General features: G+C 41.5%; 2 protein-coding genes across 5 annotated transcripts in view; one reads left to right on the top strand and one right to left on the bottom strand.

Moving 5' to 3' along the window:
* The window catches only part of LOC149209399 (putative 1-acyl-sn-glycerol-3-phosphate acyltransferase 5), a 246,179-nt gene that overhangs the window by 196,011 nt on the left and 30,981 nt on the right, over positions 1 to 19,187 (bottom strand). The gene's annotated exons all lie outside the window — the stretch shown is intronic.
* Positions 8,668 to 11,515, top strand: LOC149209400 (uncharacterized). The gene is made up of 2 exons (XM_089394261.1): positions 8,668 to 10,981; positions 11,104 to 11,515. The coding sequence occupies exons 1-2, from the start codon at positions 8,777 to 8,779 to the stop codon at positions 11,305 to 11,307; spliced, it is 2,409 nt and encodes an 802-aa protein (XP_089250387.1). The 5' UTR covers positions 8,668 to 8,776; the 3' UTR covers positions 11,308 to 11,515.

Below are 19,187 nucleotides of genomic sequence, written 5' to 3'. Positions count from 1 at the left end.
CTCAATGATGTATATGTTCTGTTCAAAATGATGATGGTAACAATTAATACAGTGCGTCCCTCCAGCTCAGTCTTTGTAATCAAAACTTCAGATTTCAGATTATCCTTGAATAATTATGCAAGTGTTGTGTGTGTGGACTCCATTCTTGTTAGATGTTGTCAAAAGAAGCTATGTCAACAGGACTTCAAAGTCCAGTCCACAAAATACTGATTTCAACTAGGTTGTTGTTTCAAGGTTACTTTGGCATTCTGTCATCATCATGTTACTGCTTGCAAGAGTAAAGTAAGGTTGCAATACTATAGATGTCTTTGTATCATCATTTAATTTGCCAGCAAGATTATTACAGATGTATACTGAATTAGGTATCTCTATCACTGTTCTATGCTTTTCACTGTTCATGGATGTGGAAACCCCAGAACTGTATCCATATATATATATATATATATATTTCACGTGCTCTGCTCAATCTTTGCTACAGACTTTGTGCAAAGAAATAATGACAGTAATGAAGACTGAATACCATACAAACTGCTTGGATTCACTACTTTGCAACAATGATTGTGACTGGTAATACTGTCAAGAATAATTCACTGAAGGTGATGGAAGTCCTTACTCACAAAACCAAGACTTGATATACAGTAAGCTTTTGCAAATATTATGAACCTTCCTAACTTCTGTTGTTGTCCATAGAAGGTTTATTCTCAGGATTATACCATAGTCTAATTCAACCAAGTTTGATTCTGTCTTCAGTTCCAGCACTCAATGAAACATACTTCTTTAGGGCTTCTACAAAGGTCAACTCAAACACCTTATGAAGGCCCCACTCCCAGGCATATAAATTTACATTTTGTTCTGTACCAACCGGAATATAAATTTACATTTAGTAAGCTTTTGCAAATATTATGAACCTTCCTAACTTCTGTTGTTGTCCATAGAAGGTTTATTCTCAGGATTATACCATAGTCTAATTCAACCAAGTTTGATTTTGTCTTCAGTTCCAGCACTCAATGAACTGTTGCGCCCGGGTTGCGTGCGGGTTGCGCCCAGGTGGCGTGCGCTTCCGGGCAGGTTGCGTGGCGCCACCTCTTGCCCGAATCGCCTTCCGAAGCGCGATTCCGGGGGCAACGCAACCTATATGGCAGGAATCGTTTTTAAAACCAGGAATCGCGCCACCTCAAATTCGGAATCGCGCTTCTTTTGGAGATTCCGGAACGATTCCGCACGGGTCGCGGTTCCGGGTTAGGATCCGGGGGGGGGCGATTCCTGCAACCCTGGTTTAGAGTATGGTAAGATATCCCTTAACTGCGGCTGTGGATAGACCCTTCTTCTTGCTGCGTGTTGCTTCTGCATTTTAGATCTAGGGCATCATTTGTAGATAGGCCAGCGTGTCCTCTATGTGTTTTTCCTTCTCCAAAAACCCAAGACGTGGAGAGGAGATCACACATGAAGAGGATGAGTATATCAAATGATTTCAAGTCCTCTATATTTATACTAAAACGTGGATGATGAATAGGCACGTCTATTGGGCTTCTGAGCCTACTCAAGTTGCTGGTCGGCTTGATAATAATTCCATAATCAAAATAAATTCATATCTCCATAAATACTTATCGGAATCGGATGATCTTTAGATCAATCCTACACCTCTCGACGAGAGAGATCCAATAAAAATAGCAGCTGCCATAAATAAGCTGACCCACATGGAGTTTGGCCCTAGTTGCCAATTTTAACACATAAAATACAAATTAACTATAGTATCTACAGATAGATCTCACAGGGCAAGGTAGCCAGACTGAATGGATTATTTAAAGGATGTGAAGTGGAGAAGAACAGATTAAGGTTCACTTTAAAATATAGAGCATTGTTACCTAAATTCTATATTTAAAGATCAGAAGAAAACATAGATTTAAACAAATTCTATCGTTTACTTATCTATTAAATAATTCAGATTTGAAAACAAATATGTGCTATAAACAGAGAAGTATAAACACATAAAACAGATAAATGTACTTCACCACCAACTTGACAAATGAATCATGTGAAAGAGCTTTTGTATTACTTGGAAAATCTGTTGATGCTTCAGAGAAAAATACAATAGAGTTCTTCGTACAAAAACCAACCTCTATTACTTCAACAATTGAAGTATTTATAACTAATTTACAAAAATATCATGTCAAGATGACGAGGATGTATCTACAAAATAATAGGACTGAATTAAGCTAACTTATTACAATAAAATTAGGGAAATCGAACTGTCTGAAGTGGTGGCACTGAAATGAGGGAATAGCTGGTTTTCTGGCACTGAAATTCTGCATGTGCTGTAATGCTGAGTTGTGCCACTGAAATTACCTTTTACTCTAGTAACTCACAGAGTTTATCCCAGCGTTGTTCGCTTGGGATATTCATCTTCATCAACTTCTTGTACACTTCGTCGACTTCAGTATACTTGGAAAATGTCGGTCGGGTGATGAACAAGTTCGGAATTGCATACTGAATGTCAAGATCATATGACAATGCTTCCAGGAACGCCTTTCCTGTCATGCTAAGTCTTCCGGCTGTAACCTTTGAACTATCTCTTGCCTTGTTCATAATCTGCTCACTGTAATCTGACCACGTGTTGAGCTTGTTGTTAATCACTAACAGGTTTGGAGCCATTTCTTATAGAGAGGCTCCAGCTTGGCAAAGAATCTTTGTATACCTGTGTTCATATTTCGACCCTTCTCTTCAAGCTGTCTCATCAGATTCCTTTTAGTCAGCACTTTCCTGACTTCCAAAATTGTTTCAGTCCTGTCTTCAATTTCTAACTCTTCCAATTCTTGATTGTTCTTGGAGTTTAGAAATTTGATAAGCTCAGTGGCTTCATTTGGTTTATCTCCCAGTTGCTTTTTGACCTGCTCAATGGCTTCATTTGACCGTTCAATAAGCTCCTGTTGTTCAAAAATGATTTGGATTGAAGGCCAAATGTCCTCCATGTCTTCATTAATCCTTTTCCAGATATTTTCCTTTACCTGTGCCAATGTATTGCCCATGGCACAGTCTTTTTCCATTTTTTGCAATCTTTGGGACAATGTTGGGACTTCTGTGTTTCTGTCATGTAAGCATTTTCAAACCTTGTACTCTGCTCCTATAAAATATTTATCTCCAGCTTCAGCTTCTTTAGCTCCTCTTCCTGTATAGACATGTTTTCCATAGATTGAGCTAACTTAACTGAGTCATCTACAACTGATGTGGGAAGCACAGTAGAAGACGATGTTCCTGCTATCGTGGTTGCTGTAGGGACACCTGTTTGAAGTAGAGATGCAATAGGAACTGCATCAAGAGGAACCACTGCAAGTTGTGAATTTTGTTCCTTTTCCTTTATTAGCTTATCCATTTCTGCTTCCATTGCTTTGATCTGGGCACCTTGTTCCACTAGAAGCTTCAGCATCTCTTCCTTTTGTAGCTCTATCTCTCCAAGTTCCTTGGCCTGGGGATCTTCTATTGTTGGCAGCTTCAATTGCTTCTTTCATGCTACAATGTCAACGTTCTTCTTTCTAATTATCTCCTCCATAGATTTCGAATTGTCTGGATCAAAACTTGCTTTGACCACCATTTCCTCCAAGTATTTGATTCGGGTATCTTTGGCAAGTGAGGACACTTTTTCCAATTTGCGCTAAGACTCCACATTATTTAAAGTACGTTGTAGTTTAGAGGCAGTAATGGCAGCCTGTGTAAAAGTAGAATATACCATCTCTCCTGCCTGCTTGTGCATATCTATATGATCCAAAGGATGGACATCCTTTGCCTCAAATTCAAAAGTGGTTTGTTTGAAATACGCTGCTGACTTTTGGTTGAGGGACTTGGGCCTGCAAGAATGCCATATGCATCCTTCCCTTCTCTGTATCATATGCTAATATGAGCCTATGTTGAATGGAGGAGGATTGCTTTTTGAACTGAGCAGATATGTTATCATGAATGGCCTCATTTCTCTGCTTAATCTCCTTGTATCTCTGAAAAATGTCCAACTACCTCTGCTCTGTGGATGTTTCTAGTGTCTAAGGGACAGTAGCTAGAATCTCTTTAGTAACTGAGGAAGATGGGGACTCTGTGGTACCACTGTCCAACTTGAAAGTCTTCAAACCTAAGAGCACAATAGTGCCTTGTGTGTCCTCCAGTGATGGGAAGTCTATTTTAGAGCCTGAGCCTGCTTTAAGATTCTTAGTATATATTTTGAATTCTTTAGCTAAGACTTCGGTGACTGAGGGAGAATCATCCTCTCTTGGTCTCTTATCTGTTTTTTCCCTGGGTATGGGAGTCTCTGAAGCTGTCCTGGAAAGTACCTACTCCTTGGCCTCCTGCAATGTATTTTCTACCCAAGTGTGTTGGTTCATATATTTCTCTATTTCAGGCCTCTAAGTATGCACATAGGGTGTAGCTTTTTGTTCTACTCTCAACTTGGAAATTACCCAAAAGGGGTCATAAGTCCAAGTGAAACTGAGAGGAAAGTTCATTTGTTTCAACAAGAGGTCTGCTTCCTCTCCTACTGCTCTACTGTTGCAGATGAAGGGTCCTACTTGTGTCTTGATCCGGAACTGAGATTTCTTCTTCGCTGCCATGAAATGGATGTTATCAGAGTGAATTATTTCCCTGATGTATTCCAAGGCAAATATTCTCATTGGCAAGTACTTGGCCAGTTTGTATGGTGGCAGCGCTGAACCATACACTCTAATCTCTGTGAATGACTGGTAAAGATACCAGTTCCCTGTTTTGACCTGTTCACTGAGCTGCAAAACCTTCTGAATGTCTTCACTAATCCTTGGAACCTGCTGGCCACTCAGCAAACAAGTTGCTAGATACACAAACTGGTCTATGAATTCTGAGAAGTTGAATTCTTGTGATTGTTTTCTGGTTAAAGAAGTCCAGAAAACAACTGACTGTGGTTCTCCTTGTTGATCAAGCTTCCGTACTGAGAATGGAAACTTATCTGTTTGAAAAAACATATACATGAGAATTGATGAATATCTGAACATTCCTTCAGTTAAAAACTGAAGGAATTGTTCATGAATTACATTTGATAAGAAGTTACCATAGTCAAAGGCGACTGATGGTCCTTCTTCTGAAGAAAGGGTGGATAGGAAGCCTAGAATAGGATCATCTACCCACTCATTTGAATAGTAACCAAGAATGGATGACAAGACAGAGATGATTTGTCTTATCCTTTGAGGGAACATAGAAAAGGGATATGGGGGATTTTTCTTAGGGAGTTGAGAGTCTTTAGGGAGGAAGATTTCAAAAATGGCAACTCTAGGGGAAATTTAATTTCTAGTAAATTTCTCTGAGAACTTCAAGGGAGAAAGGGGAGAGGGAATCACAGTGGGGAACCTGCAGCATTTGATTAACGCTATCAATTGTGATGGTGAAGAGGATTTCACCATTTGGGGAAATAATTGCCCTATTGCCCTCTTGCTTGCAAGGTAAGAGGCTTGGCATCTTAAGAAAGAATTCTGGAAAATTATAGGATTGGGGGACAACAAACAGAGGAAGTCTGGATTGTTAGAGGTGTATCTCATCGGATTGATCAAGGAAATTATCCCGAAACCAGCAGCGTAATTCGAAGAGGTCGAATTCACACTAAGTTTCAGTAATTTTGTAGTCTCTGTCTACAAGTGGGGTATGGTCTAAGTCGATAGGGGGAGTGAGCATCGGATTGACTACCGAGGCGACTTTAGGTGCCATTGTAGTAGCAAAATGAACAGAGGAAGGGTGTACAGAAGGATTTGACAATGTGTTCGATAATTGGCGGGAACTGAATGGCAGACCTCTTTAATTTTATCAATAACAGGCAATGGAAATGGTGTTGCAAGATTAGAGCACAGAGGGGTGGGAGCACTATTGAATGAGCGAGGAAATAAAGGTGTAATCGCAAAGGTGAATTTCATATTTATTCGCTGCAAACTGGCCTTAACCATTGGATAAACGGTCTTTTAGGGCATTAATTCCTGTAATGGCATGGGCAAATGGATAGGGAATTTATGGAGGTTGCAACGGTCTCAGACGTGGCAACTGGGGATTGGTGGACGAGTGGAGCGAGACCGTTGGCGGGAGTGACGGGGGTAAGGGTAGGTGGTATGACGGGAGTGAGCGCTGTGACGGGACATGGAGGCGACGCATGGCGGGAAGGCGAGATGGTGAAACTGCGTTCGGAGGGGGGGGTCGGCAGTGTCCAATAAGTCGAGGGGGGTTGTTCCGAAATCACAAGGCGCTGACACGTAAGGGGGCGGCAAACCACTTTTCGAACCCCCCTGTCGTTAAACGTTATTGCTTCAGGGGGGTGCGAAACCTATCGTGGGCCGTCGGATCAAGGCTATGGGAGATTGGCTGGTTGTGAAATGGGGGGAGGTTAACACCGGAGGGCCCCGCCATATGTTTCAGGCGCATGAATAATAGCCCAAAGTCCAAACTTTGGATAACAAAGCACTTCAGACTTTTTTCTTTTTTTTAACTGAAACGGTTATATTTATTGATAGTAAGATCGGGCATTGCCTAATCGACCATTACAATTCCATTACTGATTACAACACTCTTTCACTCGGGGAATGTTTGCCTTAGTTGGGTTTCCTGCATTAATGCTGATCATTCCTTCCTGAAGAGTGCATCCTATATTTGCCAATCTGTCTGCATCCTTGTTTAGTCCTCTAAGAATATGGTATATTTGAACCGAGCAGAGATCTTTCAATATTCTGTTCACTCTTGAAAGTTGCTTGTTTAGTATCGGATCCTTGAGCTTTTCCTTTTTTGCCAATGTTTTTATCAACAGCTCTGAATCTCCTATTATTAAGATTTCCTTTGGGTTTTCTTTACTTGCAATTTGGCAAGCTTTCCAGAGGCTAAGAATTTCTGCTTGGTTATTTGTTTTCACTCCCAGGCCCCAGCTAAATTCTTCTTTTTTCCCATTCCGGTAGTAAATCAGTCCACCTGCTCCTGCTCTCCCTGGATTGCCTTTTGAGGCCCCGTCGAAGAGAATGGTGCATATTTCCTGGGATTTCCTCCATTTCTGAAAATTGTCTTCGGTTTCTCGAATCTACCACCTTTCTTTGTGGATTGGTCGAGGTGGTGCTTGCTGTCTGCCTTTTCCTGTGTAGTCTTCCAACCACACGCTTTCTTCTTTTCTTAGTGAGTTATCTTCCTTTGTTGTATGATGTTTTAGAGTTTCTAGGAGGAGCTTCTTTGCCTGTTCCACCACTTTCATTGCTGGTTGCTCAGTGTTGTTGAAAATGGCCTCATTCCGGGCTAACCAGATTTTCCAACAGACATATTTAGGCACAGCTGTCCATACCTTGTTCCAAATTGATTTGTTGACAATTCGGTGAGGGTAGTTTTCATTCCAGGTTGTGAACATGGAGGTTATTGTGCTTTGGTGAGGGGCACTCATGTTTAGTCCGGACAAGAAAGTAGACCATACCTCTTTCGCAAACTCACATGTTATGAAAAGATGGCTTGCTGTTTCTAGCTCTCTTTTGCATAGAATACATCTGTGAGGCCCTGCTATACCCCTTTTGCTCAAGTTTTCACCTGTGAGGATTTTATTATGGAATAAGGTCCAAAAGAAGAAGTTGATTTTTGGGATGCTGAAGCTGTCCCAAATCTGCTTCCAGACCGATCCCTGATGTGGTGTATCTTGCTGACTTTGTAGTTGATAGTATCCCTACTTTGCTGTATATATTCCTTTCTTACCCCATCCCCAAGTGTCCTCCTCATCAATATGAATTGGTGTAAAATCAGCAATTTCTTCATTGAGAGCAGCAAACTGGTTTTTTAGCTGTTCTGGAATTCTGGGCCATTTCCATCGCAGCCAGTTGCCTTTGCTATCCCATTCGGTTATATCCTCTATTTTTTTAATTCCTCTCGCTCGAAGCCAAGCTCTGATCTCGGCGGTCTCTGCTTTTTGATTTAGTGGCTGATGTCCCATTACTCGATCTTTCCATAGGTTTGTGTTCTTCCCGTTGCCTGGAATTCGGTATAATTCGCTTCTGAAGAATTCGATGCCTTTTACGCACAGCTTCCAAGCCTGCGTGCCTTTGGGGTGCTTCTCCGGTTTGTAGCTCATTATGGATCGGTTTTTAAAATATTTCTCTTTAAGGATCTTGCTTACCGGGTGGTTGGGCTCAGTGTTGCACGAAGCGCCCCCCCCCCCCCCCCCGGATCGAAGCTCCGAAGCGCGCCCCGTACGGAAGCGCCGTACGAAGCGCGCTTCGTGAAATTTTTAGCGCTTCCTGGAATTTCCGAAGCGTGGCGCTTCGGAGCAGGAAGCGTGCGCTTCACGCACGCTTCCGTACGCTTCGGCGGAAAGGGGCGCGCCCAAGGGAGAAAAACACATTTTTTTTTATTTTTTTTTTTAAGTTATGTTCACTCAACCTTAAGGGGGTGGGTTAGGGTGAGGTTAGAGTGAGGTTAAGGTGAGGAATGAAAAGAATAAAGCCCCCATTCATTCCTCATTTTCTCACTTTGAGTTTATGAGAGTTGGAGAAGAGAAGAGAGGAGAGGAGAAGAGAAGAGAGGAAAGGAGAGGAGAAGAGAGGAGAGCTTGGAGGAGTGAAGAAGGAGGAGCTAGGAGAAGGAGGAGGAGCTTGGAGGACTTCATCTACAAGAGCTAAAGAGGTAAGTTCAAACCCCAAACTCCCTTGTTTTTTTGAAAAAAAATTTGTATTTTTCTCCTCCCTCTCCTACTCTTTCCCATTGTTTCTACTTGCTCCTTTATTTACAGGTTGCCGTTGTCCACCACCTATATCCATATTCCAAGATGGTGTTCTTTTGGCTTCTATGTATCATTCCACTCTTGGTTTTAATGATGGCAAGGGTGAGGAATAGAAGGGAAGAAACAGAAGAGGACATTGGTGATGGTCCTAATAGTAGTGACCCAATGTATGATGAGGAGGAAGGGTTTGAAGAGGAAGGGGATGAACTTGAAGGGGACACTGAAACACAAGATGGGAAAGCTACATCAACACCCTTGTGGAACTATGTGACCAAACTTGATGTGGGAAAGGGTGGTGGATCTTACAAATTTGTGTGCCCTCATGGTTGTCATGGAGGAAAACCATATTGTGGTTCATATACCCGTCTGAGGAGGCATCTTTGTGGGGTGCTGGACAGTGATGAAAAAAAGGGTTCTATGGGGGTACAAATTTGCCCAAACATTTCAACTGAAGAAAGAAGAAAATACATCCAAATAGAGATGGCTGCACAACAAAAAAACAAGAAACAAAAAACTCATTCTCAATCAAGTGCAACCTCTAAATTTGGTAGTTGCTCATCTCCTCATGGTACTTCTGCAAGCTCTGGAGGTAGAAGAACAATAGGGGATTTCCTTAATGTTGCTGGGAGGGATGATGTGGATGGAAAGATAGTCCGTTTTCTTTGTGTTTGTGGTGTACCATTCAATGTGCTTCGCTCTCCCTATTGGCATGAAATGGTAAAGGCCATCAATGAAGCCCCAAAAGGATACAAGGCCCCCAACTATGAGAAAGCTAGAACAGTGTTATTAGAAAGAGAAAAAGCTAAGGTTCAAAGAGCTTTGACACGTTTTACAAATGAGTGGGTAGATTCTGGGGTATCCATTGTATCATATGGGTGGACAAATATTAGAAACCAACATTTGATAAATGTTCTTGGTGTTTCTTCTAGTGGTGCAGTATTTATTGCATGTCATGACTCCTCCTCCATCACTGCATCTGCACAAAACATTGCAGATCTCCTATTGAAATCAATCAAAGATGTTGGTCCGAATAATGTGGTTCAAGTGATCACAGATAATGCAGCAAATTGTAAGGCAGCAGGAAAAATTATTGAGCGTACTCATCCACACATCTTTTGGTCTGGGTGCCTGGTTCACACATTGAACCTTTTGATGCATGATATTGTGAAACACAAAGAATGTGGGTGGATTGCTGAGGTTTACAGGAGAGGGAAGCAGCTCATTAAATTCATCACAGGGCATACAAGGGTAAACTACTTCTATGGCACTTACTCCAAGTTGCAATTGCTTAAAATTGCAAAGACAAGATTTGCTAGTTATTACCTCACCTTTAGGCGGCTAGTGAAGGTGAGACAAGCTTTAACTAATCTGGTGTGTGCTGAAACATGGGATGAAATTAACACTGACATAGATGGTGCTAATGCAGTCAAGGACACTGTTCTTGACAGTTACTTTTGGGGACAGGTTAAATATGTTTTGCAATTCACCAAACCAATTTATTACATGATCAAGTTTGCAGATTCAGATCGACCAGTAATTGGGGAGGTGTATGAGCAAATGGATAGCATGTTGGGGCAGATTAAAGACATTGTTGAGCCTAGAGATATCAACTTGTACAATTATATTCGTGTAGAGGTGCAAAACCGATGGGAAATGCTAAATGTTCCATTTCATGCATTAGCATATGTTTTGACACCTAAATACTATCATCCATCATGGCTTTCAACACCAGCACTTGGGGGGGGAAGCAGGGGAAAACCACACCAAGATCAAGAGGTTCACCAAAAATATATGGCTGCATTGAGTAAATTAATCCCTGATGAGGAGGAGGTTGCATTGGTACGGAGACAGGTGAGCAACTATACGCTCAACACTGGTCCATTTGGGAGCATGCATGCAATTAAAGATCGAGAGACTTTTTATGCTCTTGAGTGGTGGAACATGCATGGAGGGGGTACTCCACTTCTACAGAGTTTGGCATTGCGGGTGCTATCACAGGTGGTAAACACTTCTTCTGCAGAGAGGTGTTGGAGCTCTTATTCTTTCATCCACAGTGTTAAAAGGAACAGGTTGAATTTAGACCGGGCAGAGAGCTTGGTTTATGTTCATTACAACTTGCGATTGTTGTCCCATTACTGTGAAGATGCAAAGTCTAATAAAGACTTGTTGATTTGGGACAAGAATCCAGAGGAGCCCAATTTGGAGGATGGAGTGTTGCGACTAGAGCAATTAGAGGATGCTCTTATCCAGGTATGTCCATTGTGGTATGAATTTTCCAATTTTCCCTTATAAAGCATTTCTCTAATTCATGTTTTTAATTTTTTTGTTAACTAGTGTTTTTTTTTTTGCATGAATTTTTTGAGCGATTCTAGGATGATGATGACCGTGTTGATATGCCACCACCCCCACCCCCATCTGGTCCCTTGGTTCCTAGGTTCCATGGTTCAACACCAACAGCAGGGGGTTCTTCTTCATCAGTGTCAGTGCCACGACTTCCACAGGCACCATCTTCTTCATTGCCACCACGTGGAGGCCCGCCACCACGTTCTATTCGTGGTGGAAGGAGGAGAGATTAGTAGATATATTCACAATCTACTACTTTTTGTCATAGATTACTCATTAGACTTGTAGACTTGTGAATTTGAATTTTGAACCTTTTTGGCTTGGCGGTGACCAAGTGACATATTTTGTAAACATTATTATTTGAATTTTGGACATGACAAATGTTGACAGTTGCTCACTTGCTAGATAAATCATAATATGCTCTATGTTTTATGTTTTATAATATGCTTAAATGTTTTATGTTTTATAATATGCTTAAAAATTTGATGTATGTTTGTAATAGCTAGAATATAGATGATTGTTGTACATACTAGTAACTACAATGGAATCATGGATGCCATATCTATCTTGATTTATGCAAAAATATGCATGTTTTCATGTCTTCTACAATTAATTTGGTATTTGGGATGTTTGTTTTGAGTATAAATGCAAAAATATATAAAAAATATATATATATATAGCAGACACTTCCGCGGACGCTTCGCTTCCTAGATTTTTGGAAAATGACGCTTCGGCGTCCCCGCTTCCAAAAAACGCTTCCGCTTCGCTCCCGCTTCGTGCAACATTGGTTGGGCTCCTCACAAACTTGCCACAGCAGTTTGCATCCCAAGGCCACGTTTGCTAGCCCAGGATCGCGCACCTGAAGGCCTCCTTCCACCATCGGTCTTTTAACTGTTTCCCACTTGATTAAATGAAACCGATCACTGTTCCCTCGCCCCCCATTCCACAAAAAATTGCGAATATATCTAGAAATTTGGTCTGAGATGTGTTTGGGTGCCATCATCAGGGCCGCTTGGAATGTTGGCAACGCTGAGAGGACGGATTTGATCAATATGAGTTTGCCTCCTGTAGATAACCAGAAGCCTCCCCACGCTGTTATCCTTTTCTTGCATTTAGCTATTACTTCGTCCCACAGGTGATTCTTATTTGAGCCCAAAGTTATGGGAAGTCCCAGATATTTAATTCTTTCCCACTCTGCATACCCTATGTATCCCAGATCTTCTGCTATTTTCCTTATTGTTTGCTGGTCTGTGTTCCAGCCATATACTGCACTCTTCTTTTCACTTACTAGAGCGCCAGTTATGCTGCAGAACTTCTGAAGGATGGATTTGAAAGCTGATGCTATTCTTGGGGAGGCCCCCCCCAACAGGAGCGAGTCGTCCGCGAAAAATGCATGGTTCATTGGTTCTATGCCTTTCTCTATTCTGATCCCTGGAATACTGCCTTTTTGTTTTTCCATTGTTAGCTTCCTGCTTAAGGAATCAGCCATCAGGATGTAGAGGAAGGGCGAGAGGGGGCAGCCGTGTCTCAGGCCCCTTGTGGCTAGAAAGAAGTTTGCAGGTCTTCCGTTTATCATTGGCACTATCCATATCTTTTCCAGGCAGGCTTTAATTATATCAATGAAATTTTGGTTGAAGCCAAAAGCTGATAGAACCCTGTATAAAAAGGATCTATTTACCCTATCAAAAGCATTGCACATATCCAGTTTGATTAACATACCTTGTTCTCTGCGCAGTTGACTTGAATGCAGTGCTTCCTGCACTTGGATGACGTTGTCCAGGATGTGTCGACCTTTCACAAAACCTCCTTGAGTTGGGGTAATTAATTTTTGAAGTAGTGGCTTAATTCTATTTGCCATCAGCTTGGCCAAGATCTTATATGATGAATTGCATAATGATATGGGTCTATATCTGTCAAAGGTGCCTGGATTAGCTTCCTTTGGGATTAAAGCGAGAAAAGTTGAGTTTATGCCGCCTCCGACTTTTGCCTTCCTCATGAAGCCCTGGACCATTCTCATCAGATCAGTTTTGATTATCTCCCAGCATATTCTATAAAAGTGAATTGAGAATCCGTCGGGCCCAGGGGCTTTATCTGGCTCCATGGACCAGACTATGTTTATTATTTCTTCTTCTGAAGCTGGCCTTATTAGAGATTCGTTGTCTTCTGAGCTTACTAGCTGGGGTATATTGATAAGGAATTCTTCCATGTCCTCCTCGCTTCCATCTTTTCCAGCACTGAGGAGGCTCTGAAAATGGTTTACTGCTGCCTCCTTGATCTGTTCGAAGCCTCTGCATACCTGACCATTGGTGGTAGTAATTTCTGCGATGTGATTTCGTGAGATCCTCGCCCTGTACTGTCTATGGAAATATCCTGTATTCCTGTCTCCTGATTTGAGCCACAGGCTACGAGATTTTAATCGCCAAAATTCCTCCTCATTTCTAAAGGAACTGTATGCTTTCCTTTGGGCGCATTTTTCTTTGTCTAAATCTGTGGCTGAGATGGTTTTCTCTTCCAGTCCTAATTGAAATTCTTCCAGCTGTCTTGTTGCTTCTTTCCTCTGGCTGGTGGGGGAGTTGACTTCTTTCTTTATCCATTCTTTAAGTGACTTTTTGGTATTCTTAATTTTTTGCTCCCATACATAGCTTGGGGAACCTGAGATTTCTATTTCCCAAGCTGTTTGAACAGTATCAAGAAACCCCTCTCTTTTGGCCCAGAGAGGGCTGAATCTGAAAGGAAGGGGTCCGAGGTCTTCTTCCTCCTTTATGTGCAGAAGAATTGGTTTGTGGTCCGATGTTAATTTTGGCAGGATCTTGGAGAGGACTATTCTATTATCCATCATTATAGCACTGCTGGCGAGGAATCTATCTAGCCTTGCTGAGATGTGTTGTTCCCCTGTTCTATTGTTTGTCCAGGTATATGTTCCTTTCACCGGTTTGAAGTCTACCAAATCCCAGGACTGGATAAGATTTTCCACAGTGAGGAGGAAGGGATCTCTTGTGTAGGATCCTCCTCGTTTTTCTTTAGGGTCTAAGATTATATTCAGATCTCCTCCTATGATTATATTCGTGGGGCTGCATTGCTCTATGTACTCTGTTAGAGTTTTCCAGCATTCTTTTTTCTCCTCATAATGCACCGGGACATACATGTTGAACAAATCTAGTTTAACTTTGCCTGCTATGTGCCAAAGTTCTGTATATATCCAATGTTGAGTCTCATGTGTTTTGCCAAGTTTGAATAGGTTCTTTGACCAGAATGTGCCTATTCCTCCTGCTGATCCTCTTGCACTGATTACCTTCCCTGAATCAAATTTCCATTTGGAGGTGCTGGTATTTAGGAGGGTCTCCCCTTCTATTTTGGTCTCTTGGAGCATGAGTACGTCTATGGGTTCCATTTTCATTAGATCCTTGATGGCCTCTGCCTTGTTGGGATTACCCAGACCCCTGCAGTTCCAAGATACCAAGTTCACGTTCATCATTTACAACTTGTTGGTGTAGGGCCTCCTCCCTTGGATGCCCTTGGCCTGATATTTCTCCCCAGAGTCATTTCTAAGGTAGCTTGACTTCCTAGGGTTTTTTGCTTTTCTGATTCTTCTTCCCTTACCTCTTTGTTTGATCTCCTTCCCGCTCGCTTGGATGGTCTTTCTTCATCATCCGATGAGCCAGCGTTTTCTGTCTTTTTCTTTTTCTGCTTGATTATGTCTGCATATGAAGGGGAGGTGTTATTGCTTGGATTCGGGTTAGATGTGTTACCTGGATCTTGCATTTCGCTGTCTTTGTGCTGAGATGGAACTTCATGCTCCTTCTCCAGGGTCTCTGTGGGTGGTGTGAGAGATTCGAATGGGTTCTTGTCCTCCACTGCGCTAGTGCCTTCCTTGCTCCCGACGTTTTGCTGGCTATCCGTTTCTTGTCCTGTTTTGCTCCCTGTCTCCTTGCCTTTGTTTTTGTTGCTCTGCCTATTATTTGCTGCTTTTTTAACTTGCTTCCATTGCTCTCCTTTTTCTTTCTCAGTGGATTCCTCACTTTTCTTCTTACAATATCTTGCGAAGTGTCCGTATTCGTGGCAGTATCGACATTTGAATGGAAGTTGCTCGTAATCTAGTTCTTGAATGTGCGTCCAATCTGCCACCGAGAGCTTGATGGCTTCGGGAAGCCCGGTTTCTAGATCAACCTCCACGCAGATTCTCGCACAAGAGTATTGATCCTTCCTTGGGGCCTGATCTATGTATTTGCCAAGAGCGTTTCCAATGGACTGCAGCGATTTCTGGCTCCAACAGTGGAGAGGAAGATGTGGTAGGCGCACCCAGACTGGAACCGCCTTAGGCACATCTTGGGATGGGTCGAAGTCGGGAGACCATTTATTCAGGTACAGCCCTTGAGGGCCCATGAAATATGGCCCGTTTCTGAAGATCAGGCTCCTATCCTCTGCATTTTCGAACACGAACACGAAAAAACCCTTGCCCACGAAGTGGCTTTTTATTCCTTCTTTGACCAGGGGAATCCAGTTGCGCTTTACCCATTCTTCTACTCCTTTCGGGGAGGGCCATAGCCCTGTGAACTGTCCGATTAGCCCTCTTTCGGCAAGGTTCAGAGCTGATCTGCATGTGTCTTCCACCGGCAAGGACACCGTTGGAATGCTTTCCAGCTTTTTGACAAACTTAAGCTGAGGTCCAGAAGGTTGGCGTTTTCCTGAGGCCGCCACCAAGGCACTAAATGCCTGCAGTTCTGATGGGGTTTCTGCGCCATCTCCCCGTTCCATGGCTGAGTTCCTTGAGGGAGAAACCGGCCCTTGTTAAATCGAGGACAGGGCCCCCATACGAGAGCGATGCCAACTTCAGCCGATCCACGGATCCCTGTCGACTACGCTGCTCTGGTTCGATCTGTTGCGCGCCTGAGTTGCAGAGCTCCCGCCTGATGTCGTGTATAGTTTTGGATAATATCTTTTAATAGAAGTGGGTTCAACAAAGCACTTCAGACTTATTACATCAAAAATCTTCATTTTCCTATTCTAATGCTATCTTAAAGCAAATGTGGGTGCATTTGAGCATGCAAACCCTTTCAATTTTTCATTCTAAGAGATAAAAAAATATTTATTTCAAACACTAAACTAATCTAATCAACTAAATTAATCCAGATTAAACAGTTGGATTAACTTTATTCACCTATTTTACCTGTCTAATCTTAGCCAAGATTAAACAGTTTAGCTAAGTTATTCACTCTAACCTAATTAACATAAATTGAAATCAGCTTGAACATAATTAAACTGTATGTCTCAAGCAGAAAGGGATTGTGGCATTTTAAACAAGTTGCACACAATTTCATAAATTTATTCTTTACAAAGCCAGAAGGCTAGTAGTGGCACTTGAGCTAGCATCACTCTCATATTTATTCATTTTTTTGTGGGGTCCATTTATCATTTCTTTTCTTTTCCTCTTTTTTTTTCTGTTTTTTTGTATTTATACCCTCTTTTCATTTTTTATTTTCATTTTTTTATCTTTTTTTGGAAATCATTTGCAGAAAGCTATATTATTTACAATCTGAAACACTGAAAGCAAATACGCAATTATCAATTGATCCTATAAATTATAGGACTCTAACACTGCCCTTGTGGCACTTTGTCCCCCAAACCTTCAACCCTAGGGCTGGAGTACCTCCCAAGCTACACAAATCAATAATAGGAACACTCTATTGAGAAGTTTTGGGCTTATCTTAGATGATTTGATTCATTGTTGTTCTAACAGTTTATATGTGAAAAATTATATAGTGTTTGCAGGTTCCCCAGTCCTTGGGCTCCAAGTTCACAAATTGTGGACGTAAGCTGACCTTGTTTGGACTTCAAATATTTTTATGGTTTATCTAACTTCGCTAAGGTTGTAGCTTGCATTTATTCTTCAAAGTACACTTAGCCATTTATCAAAAAATCTTTTAAAAAAATATTTCTCAAAATTCCTTTTAAAAGCATTGTATATTTGTACATTTGTAAATAAATTTGTATAATATATTTTGTAAATTATTTTATAAATTATTTTTTCTAACTAGGGTTTTGGGTTTTGAGATTTTTGTATATATTGGGGTTTTGGGTATTTGTAAATTCATTTGTGCAAGTGAAATCAAGTGAGAAGAGTTGGATTAGAGCTAGATCTAGGCCCTTGAGAATAAAATCTAGCCTCCAAAACTTTTGCAAGGCCAACAATTGAAGAAAATTTGTAGTAAATTGCAGATTTGAAGCAAATTGATTTTTTGCAGCAAGGGTTTCATTTTTTAGGGCCCTCTTGGCCTAGCATCCTCCTCCAAGGCCAACGTCAGCCTTCCTTGGCCCAGCATCCATCCCTTTCAGGCTTTGCGACACCCTTCTAAGCCCTCCAAAGGCTGGTCGCAAGCCGTAAAGGGCCTTGGCCTTCCATCTTTGCCCCTATGTCATCTTTTTGAGCCATTGTAGGGTTGGCCGTAAGCCTTCAAGCTCTCGGCCTCCCATCTTAGCCCTTGTCGTGGCCCTAGAGGGTCCTCCCCTATCTTCAACCTCCCTTTTCCTCCTAACCGCAGGCCCTAAGGGCTTGCGGCAGGCCTACACAGCCTCTTTGCCCTAGGCCTTGGCCTTTGCGGGGCCCACAGCAGCCCATTAGGTCCTCCCTATCCAAGACATCAGGCGTTCTAGACCTTGACTTCCTTCCTTTAGCCCTTATTTTGCCTATTTTCCCTTCTTTCTCTCTATGTGTGATTTCTGAAGGAAAAAAAAATTGAGGCTAATTCTTGGCGAGTTTTGCAGAGAAATTGGCTCTAAGTTGGTGTTTTCAAGTGCCAAGTGCTTTGGAAAAATTTTGGCAACTTGGGCAATTGTGCTTCAAGGCCTTGGGCCTAGGGTTTACTCTCTAAGCCTTCACCTTGTCACTGTTTTTCTTCAGCTGTCATATTCATTTCATAACAGTGAATTAAATGCCCAAAAATCATATCTAAGTGGTCTAAACACCCTAATAATTTCATGGTAAAATTTGCTAGTGATTTGGCTACTTGGGCATTGAATATCTAGCTTAGATCTAGTCACTTGTTTGCTGGAATATCTCTGCATAATCACTAGATCACGGCTGATATAAATATGAAGGAACACTCTAAAAGGCATAAGATTGATTGGTGTGGCATCTAGCATATTATCATAGCTTCTAGACATCTTGTGCATTGATCTTTTGGGCTTAAATCTCTAATTTTTAGTAGCTGATATCTCTGCATTAAAAGTATAATCAGATCTGACATTTTCTGAATATAGCATCTTGAGAGGACAAAAGACTTGTAATTTTTTATTGGACAGTCATTAGGCAACTCATTGGTCAATTTCAATTTTATATGCTTCATAATTTCTTGGTTTGAAGTGACATACTTGTTGCTGTCTTATATATCATTATAAGTGAATTTTCATGATCAAGTTGGTTCATTGTGGTTTATGCTATTGAAGTCTCACATTTACTTTTCTTGTGTTAGATCAAAATCTTGTTAACTTGGCACTAAAATCACTCGAACATCTAAAGCTTTAAATCTTCTAATCTCATTGATGGTTTAAGTTATTTGAGTATTAAGATCTAATTGGCACCTTTGTGTTCAACATCTAATTGAAGCATTGTTGAGAATTCATTGGATAATTACTCTAAGAAGCTTTGGTAAATTTGTTGTCTATCTTAAGCATTGCGTAATGTCCCCAATTTTGATTTTTCATTTGAGGGAGTTAATGGAGTTTATTGGGGAGGTGCTAAACATAGCACAATTTTGTAACTTGAGTATTGGAGACATTTTTGTTGTGTGGGACTTAGGAGAAATAGAAAATTATTTTGCTAGTGGAATGCGGGGGCCACACCTACAAGAAATACGCACCACTTGGAGAGAAAATCGAATTGCTAAGGGAATGAGGTCGAAATATTGGATGGAGGGACCCACATGAGGAGGCAAGAAAAAAAAATTATAAATTGGAGGAGCATAGAAGCTATTGGGGTCTTTTGTTCACTCATCTATTTCCTCTGTTGCTCACACTGTTTAGTTGGGTCACAAGTGTTGTTGAGCACCAAAGTTTCCCAAGGAGGAAACTCACCCTTCTCTTCGGTGGACTATGAGTGCCACCCTAGGAAGGTATC

This window comes from Pinus tabuliformis, chromosome 1_2, assembly GCF_031772625.1.
Source record: "Pinus tabuliformis cultivar Carrire ecotype Pingquan chromosome 1_2, CPIR1, whole genome shotgun sequence".
NCBI lineage: Eukaryota > Viridiplantae > Streptophyta > Pinopsida > Pinales > Pinaceae > Pinus > Pinus tabuliformis.
This window is presented reverse-complemented; position numbering and strand designations above follow the sequence as displayed.

What these genes read in the sequence shown, in the direction of transcription:
- LOC149209400 (XM_089394261.1), top strand. Translation starts at nt 8,777, where the DNA reads ATGGTGTTCTTTTGGCTTCTATGTATCATTCCACTCTTGGTTTTAATG. An exon ending in TAGAGGATGCTCTTATCCAG is followed by an intron (nt 10,982 to 11,103) that starts GTATGTCCATTG and finishes GAGCGATTCTAG; the next exon opens with GATGATGATGACCGTGTTGA.